At 41.0% G+C, this 7,556-nt stretch overlaps 1 protein-coding gene across 4 annotated transcripts in view; it reads right to left on the bottom strand.

Annotated features, from left to right (window-relative positions):
• Window positions 1-413: 413 nt before the first annotated feature.
• The window catches only part of CFAP53 (cilia and flagella associated protein 53), a 37,530-nt gene continuing 30,387 nt past the window's right edge, over window positions 414-7,556 (bottom strand). For 3 of the 4 annotated variants that reach the window (XM_026496314.3, XM_048218517.2, XM_048218518.2), the window contains 3 exons: window positions 6,102-6,318; window positions 3,725-3,827; window positions 414-806 (listed from right to left, as the gene is read on the bottom strand). In XM_026496314.3, the coding sequence (XP_026352099.1) occupies window positions 578-806; window positions 3,725-3,827; window positions 6,102-6,318 (549 nt within the window). In that variant the 3' untranslated portion in view covers window positions 414-577. Of the gene's footprint in view, window positions 807-2,496; window positions 2,977-3,724; window positions 3,828-6,101; window positions 6,319-7,556 lie in introns of all 4 variants that reach the window. The other variant, XR_007189902.2, reaches the window with a different exon arrangement.

Here is a 7,556-nt window from a genome sequence, read left to right as displayed (position 1 = left end):
TATCAGCTGCTCAAACTGATCTTCGAGCACTCTCGCCATTTCCTGCTTTAAAGCATTTAATACATTGGTTTCCTCTACCAGGACATAAGCTCCACAAAAGCAAGGGGTTTACTCTGTTCTTGCTAAAGTCACATGCGAGGTAAATATTTGTGTAATATTAATTAAGTAAGTGGGCTAATGAAAGTGGCTGTTAGGCCCAGCTCTGCCTTATTGATATGGTGAATTATGTATATGACATAGGCAATTATGTACATGAGAGAAAGGAAAGAGGAAATGGGCATTTGAGTGGATGAGGTGGGAAGAAAGTGTAGTTATTAACAAATGAACAAGAAAGGAAGGTGTGGGGTATGGGGGTAAGTCAGGAAAATAACTGTGTGATGAAATAAATCATTCAGATTTGTAAGACTATAAAGTCTAAAAAAAGGCACTAAGTTTAATTTGAAGGAATAACATTACATAAAATTATGCAAACTCAGAGAAATAAAGCAAGTTTATCCATGAGTTGAAAGGAACAGACAAGCATATTATAGTTAAAAACATTAAAAGACTGAGAAAAAATATATTCACGTTGATGAAACTATGGTGGAAGCTTATCAGGGCATGCCCTCCGCATGGGATGAATGTTTCGGGGCAGCACCTGATGGAAGGACAGAATCTCCCTGATCTTGTCCTGGCAAATCTTGTTTGCTGCTACTCCTGCTTCAAACTCTCGGCGTTCCTCTTCCTTCAGCGCTTCCCGGGCCTGCTGCTGGTAGGACATTTGCATCTGAAGTTGCTTCCTGTATTCCTGGGCCACACTGGAACGCCTAAGATATTAGAAATGTCAAAGCACGAAATTGTAAAAGCAAGCAGTTGGATTCATTTAGGGTATTATAATTAAAATGTAACTTTTGAAGTCAAATTAAAATTCCCATTAAAATCGGGGTGAGATGGGAAAAAATAGATGGAAAACTCAATAACGTGTTTATTATACAATAATAATTAAGATAAACAGAATAAATATTGATTTTAGGGAGGGAATGCTTCTGGCCCACTCAGAATATTTCCTGCTACCAGGAGTGAGTCCTTGGCCTCTCTCCATCCCCTCTCCCACTCTTTTCCAAGGAAGAAGTGACTTTTCTACTAGTCCAGCCAGGAACAGGCTAGTCTGCTGGTTTTCCACTCTGCTTTCTATCCCAGGGCCACACTCCTGCTGGAGAGAGCAGGAATGGGCTGGCACCGCTGGGGCCTGGCTGGCTGAGTGTGCCTCACTCTGTCTCCTCCATACATAAGCCACATTTTAAACATATAAACCACATTTTAAATTTTATAGTGTTTTTTTTTAACTGTGGTAAAAAACACATAATATAAAATTGACCACTTAACAATTTTTAAGTGTATAGTTCAGTAGTGTTCAGTACATTCACATTGTTATGAATCAGTTCTCGGGGACGTTTTCATTTTGCAAACTTGACATGCTACACCCACTGAACAACGATTTCCTTTTCGCCCTCCCCCCAGCCTCTGGCAACCACCATTTTATTTGCTGTGTCTATGAATTTGACTACTCTAGGGATCTCGTATAAGAGAAATCATATGGCACTTGTCTTTTTGTGACTGGCTTATTTCACTTAGCAAAATGTCCTCAGGGTTCATGCATGAGGTGGCATCTGACAGGATCTCCTTCCTTTTTAAGGCTAAATAATATTCCGTTGTGTGTATATATCACATTTGGTTTATCCATTCATGTGTTAATGGACATGTGGGTTATTTCCACCTCCTGGCTACTGTGAATAGTGCTGCTATGAACATGGCTGTGTAAATATCCCTTCAACGTCCCACTTCCAATTATTTTGGATATATACCCAGAAGTGGGATGGTTGGATCACATGGTAGTTCTATTTTTAACTTTTGAGGAAACTTCATACCGTTCTCCACAGTGGTCATGCCATTTTCTACACCACATTTTTAAATATCAGCTTTTATCAGAAAAGAAAGCATGCCCATGCGTCTGCGGCAGATTCATTTTCCAGAGATGGTCACAGTAGCATCTCCTCTCCCATATGCTCTTCTGCAGTGTGAACCTCTGTTCCCCTTATCAAGAGATGGAGCTTCCGTCTCCATTCCCCTGATTCTGGATAGGCCCGTATGACCAACAGAATATGACAAAAGTGATGCTATGCCAGTCCTACGGGCAGCCCTTCATGGCCTGGCAGCTTCCCCTTCCTGTCGTTGGAGCTCTCCCTGTCAGAACCAGCCAGCGCACTGCGAGAAGCCCCAGCACATGCAGAGGCCACATGAAGGGGTTGTGGGTGGTAACACCAGGCAAGTCCCCCAGCTGCGGTCAGCACACACTGCCAGCTACCTGAGTAGGTATCATAGGTGTCCGGGGCAGTTGAGCCCTCAGATAAATGTAGCCCTGGCTAACATCTGACAAGAACCACATGAGGGACCCCAAGGAAGAACCACCCAAGTGAGCCTTGTCAACCAGAGAATCATGAGAGAATCAGAACTCACTTGAAGGCACAATCGTAGGGTATTCTGTTATGCACCAACAGGTTGCTATGATACCTTCCACACAGACTTGCTTTTCTTCTCTCTCAGTTGATTCAGAAGCTGGGCAGGGAAGCATGTTGCTATTTTCAAGTCCCCCTCACATCTCCAACAACGAACTTTTCAGAAGTGAGAAGGAAAGACCTCCAGAGCAGAGGCAGTAGCAGAAGTCAGCAGGGTAGGCCAGAAACTATTACGAGTGCTCCTAAACTAAACCCTACTCTTTAGAATGAAAAGAGCTAATTTCTATGTACCAAGTATGTGTACGTCATGGGACAGGACAAACGCACATGAAAGGGGACCAGCAATTAGAGGAGCCAAGTCGTTTTCCTCCACCACAATGATCATCTGAATTGGGTATCTTGGTCATCGGTGCAAAAGGAGCGCTATGGTCCAAGAAATGCTGCAGGGAGGCAGGCATCTGCCTGTTCCGTCCACTGGAGCCTGGTGGCGGCGATCAGAGAGGCATTATCAGAGGAAGGCAGTGGTATTTCCCAAAGCACCTAGAACATTCCAGTTTTCCAGCCCAGTGAGGCTACAAAAATTCTTCTGAGGACATTTTGCATGGACTCTATCCTCAGAAGCCATTTCTGCTACTCCAACTTATCAAGCCACACTGTGTTTCAGGGTTTATTTCATGGGAAAGAACAGTCTTGTTATTTCACTAGGATTTCATGTTGGAGCCTATTTTAAAAAATTTTTTTAAAGATTTTATTTATTTATTTGACAGAGAGAGACAGGCAGTGAAAGAGAGAACACAAGCAGGGGGAGTGGGAGAGGAAGAAGCAGGCTCCCAGCAGAGGAGCCTGATGCGGGGCTTCATCCCATAACGCAGGGATCCCGCCCTGAGCTGAAAGCAGACGCTTAACAACTGAGCCACCCAGGCGCCCCTGGAGCCTATTTTTTAAAAACTGTTTCTAACTTATTTTATTTTTTAAGGTATTCGTTCAGTTTAATACCTAATGTCTATAATCATAATGTACACAATAGCAATAAAATTTAATTTTACCGAGATGTTTGGTGCTTATTTTCATATGGAATTTTGTATTGACTGACTGGAGCTTTTAGGACAAATGTAATACATAAAAAAAATGTCAATACTGCACGAGTGATGGCACATTGTCCTCTCTCTACATGAAAAATCTTCCCCTTTTGAAGGCAGTAAACAATAATAAAGAAAACAAAATCATACCTTGCAAAATTCTCCTTCTCTTCACGGTTAAGCTCCTTAAGACCTTCATTTATGCGTTCCTGTTCCATAGTACGCTCTTCCTGTTCTTTTGCCTTTCGTTGCACTTAAGAAAGACAAAAGTAATTTTTGATAAATGACTTTCTTCAGACAAAACTTGCTGGCATCCCTCTGGGCATCGACGCCATCCTGTCTTTAGAGAGGCAGAGCCTACAATCACTGGACTGAATCTTAGGTCAAGAGGGTAGAAGTAGTCCTCTCCATCAAGGGAGGAAGAGGGTTAGGTTTGATGTGTGTGATCTATACAGATTTTTTTTCTTAACCATTTTTCATTGAAAATCTATGGCCAGCCTTTTTCAAACCAGGTTACCACTATTAGAACACTTCTTAACTTTCTCTTCTTGAGGACAAACAGTTCTGTTGTCATTTATGTTAATAAAACAGTTTATGACAAAGTTCATGTTGGAAAAGGCCTGAGTTTATAATATTATAAAGGCATTTATAAATCAAGTTTTAAAAACATAAGCATCCAGTAAGGGTGAAAATATGGCAAAGAAAACAGAGTCCACAAAGAATAAATACAACTGGGAAATATACATCTGAAATGTACATATCTTTGGCCCCCAAATACATTTATAGGAACTTTTCTTAAATAATCATATATGAGCCAAGAAGAACTACGTACAGAGATAGTAACCCGCAATTCTAAAATAGTAGTAAAAAGATTCATGATAATCTGAAAATCCATTAGTTGTGTTTAGGTAAAATAAATGATGGTCCATTTTTATGATGGATTTCTAGGCAGCATTACGAATTCTATAATTGAAAAAAAATGTGTTAGAAAAATGTTTATGGTAAGTGGCAAAGGCAGGCTGTCAAACAATATATTCAACGTAAATTCCAATTTACTATATACACAGTAAAAAAACTGGAAGGAAATACACGAAGTTGTGAATAGTAGCTATTCCTGGGTGGTAGAATTATAGTCGATTTTGTTTCTTTGTTTAAAAATGGCCCCAAGTACTTAAATTTTCCATGTTGTCTCAATATATTTTAAAACATTTATCATGGATAAATACAGAAATATTTTAGCTTATCAGCTTTTTTCTCATTTTCTTATAACTCCACCCAATACGGGCTTAACAATTTTCAACGGCTGTTATAAATTCCTGGAGTAGAGAATCAATGAGCTTTCTCTTGCAAAGACAACTAGTGTGAAGTCTAATGGTACCCGAATGGTAAATGGGTCCATCTACTGCCTCCCCTATTCACTGGGCTGAACTTGGAACAGTGGAAATCTGAAGGTGGCAGTTCACCTTCTCAACAAATATTTCCTTTTCTGACCAAGTACTGTTTGGAGCTGAGGGAATACAAAGGTGTGCTAAGACAGGGATGTGAGCAAGCCACAGTGAGAGCCCCAGAAAGAGGACTTATTATGAATAAGGGGACATATTTGAGGAATGAGACATCTGAGCTGGCCTTGAAGGATTCGCCAAGATTTCTCAAGATCAAAAGCATCATAAGCAAGGGTGCCTTGGGTGGCTCAATTGGTTAAGCGTCTGTCTTTGGCTCTGGTCCTAATCTCTAGGTCCCGGGGTTGAGCCCCATGCCGTTGGGCTTCCTGCTGGGCCGGCAGTCTGCTTCTCCTTCTCCCTCTGCCCCTCCCTTCGTTCCTGTTCTCTCTCGTGCACTCTCTCTCAAATAAATAAATAAAATCTTTTTTTTTTTTAAATAGCAAGCTTTGGTTTTTTTGGTAAAGATTTTATTTTTATTTATTTGACAGAGAGAGACAGTGAGAGAGGGAACACAAGCAAAGGGAGTGGGAGAGGGAGAAGCAGGCTTCCTGCCGAGCAGGGAGCCCGATGTGGGGCTCGATCCCAGGACTCTGGGATCATGACCTGAGCCGAAGGCAGACGCTTAATGGCTGAGCCACCCAGGTACCCCAATAAATAAAATCTTAAAAAAAAAAAAGCATCACAAGCAGAGAAAACTACCCAAGTAAAGGTATGGAGGTATGGAGACACCTACAGAAAGAAAAGAGGGACAGATAAAAGGCAGGAGGGGTGTATGCACTGTGTCCTACCTTCTTACTTTCCTTTACAGTCACTGAGGTGCACAAACCATTCAATGGACATACTGTTCCTTTAACCTTCAGAACATCTCTCACATGACTGCTCACAATCTGCTAGGATATAAAACTCTTCATATGTCTATACTCATGTATTAAATTAGGTAAGTTCTACAAGGCAGGGGTCTTGCCTTAATCCTTTTTACACCCCTCATATCATTTTACACATAATACCTACTTAATAAATGTTTTGGTTGCTACTTAAGTTGAATTAAGGCCCAACTATAATATTATCATAACTCACGTCCTTACATTTTTCTTGAACTTGAAGTTTTCTTGTACACATGACCTCATTCACAAGTTGTCTCCTTGCCTCCTTTTCAAGTCTCAGCTCCTTGTCCGTCTCAGCAAACTTCTTTTCCTTCTCTGCCTCTAATATTCTGTCTAGTTCTTTCTCCTGGGCTCTCTCCTCCTCACGCCGCTGCGCCACATACTGACGATATATCTCCTGTTCTCTTGCCATGTCTTCCTACACAACAGAAGAATTACCTCATGTTGTTAAGCTTGTAGGTGATAATGGTACAGAGGATAAGTTTTAAAACAACCATTTACAGCTACAATCCCATTTTTTTAGAACTACATACCGACACATAGATGAAACACACCCTCTAGGATTTAGTTCAAAATATTCACGAGTGGTGGAAGGGGACAGGTGGGGCACCCATGCAATACGAAATGACCATTAGTCCATGGTTGCTGAAGCTGAGTGACGGACGTATGGGTTTTATTGTGCTATTCTTTGTACTTGTGCTTTATAATACATTTTTGAATAAGTTACTTCAAACACTTTCCCAAAGTATTTTTCAAAGCAGTTCCCGGATAATTTTCAATTATACAGCTTTATCTTCATTTATTTTCAGTTAGGTAGGTTATGAAATTGTAACCTGATAAACAAAATAAGGCATTACTACTATGATAGCACTGTTCCTGACTAGAAGATGGTCACTTGATACTTTGATAACAGACATTCTCAGCCTTAGCTATACTTTGGAATCACCTGGGAGCTTTTTAAAGTACCAAGGGCTGAATCTCACCCTGAGACTCCGATCTAATGAACAGCGTTTAAGTTCCCCAAGTTATTTTATTTTATTTTTTTTAAGATTTTTTATTTATTTATGTGATAGAGAGACAGCCAGCGAGAGAGGGAACACAGCAGGGGAGTGGGAGAGGAAGAAGCAGGCTCCCAGTGGAGGAGCCCGATGTGGGACTCGATCCCGGAACGCCGGGATCACGCCCTGAGCCGAAGGCAGATGCTTAACGACTGCGCTACCCAGGCGCCCCCCCAAGTTATTTTAATGTGCAGCTAAGACTGTGAACTGGGTTTTGCAATGCTGGCATTTTTAGTTCGCTTCTCTATTGTTCATAGCATTATACTTGTGCCGTTCCATCCAATCTCTGTTCTGACTTCTTTTGAGAATACCATAGATCTGGGGGAGGACTGGCAAGGTCTGAACTGTACCCTCAGTATGACTTGCATTCATAGTCTCATACTTGGGAACAAATTTAACAAAAGAAGGGTAAAACTTGTACTCTGAAAACTAAGAAACTGAAAAAATAAGTGGAAAGACATCTTACATTCATGGATCAGAAGGCAATACCATTAAAATGGCAACTGTCTATATTTGGTCTACAGATTCAAAACAATCCCTATCAAAATCCCAAAGGGTTTCTATGCAGAAATCGACAAGCTGATTCTAAATTCATATG

Source organism: Ursus arctos, unplaced genomic scaffold, assembly GCF_023065955.2.
Source record: "Ursus arctos isolate Adak ecotype North America unplaced genomic scaffold, UrsArc2.0 scaffold_17, whole genome shotgun sequence".
NCBI classification, from domain to species: Eukaryota; Metazoa; Chordata; class Mammalia; order Carnivora; family Ursidae; genus Ursus; species Ursus arctos.
Note: the sequence above shows the minus strand (reverse complement) of the source record. Positions and strands in the feature narration are given on the sequence as shown.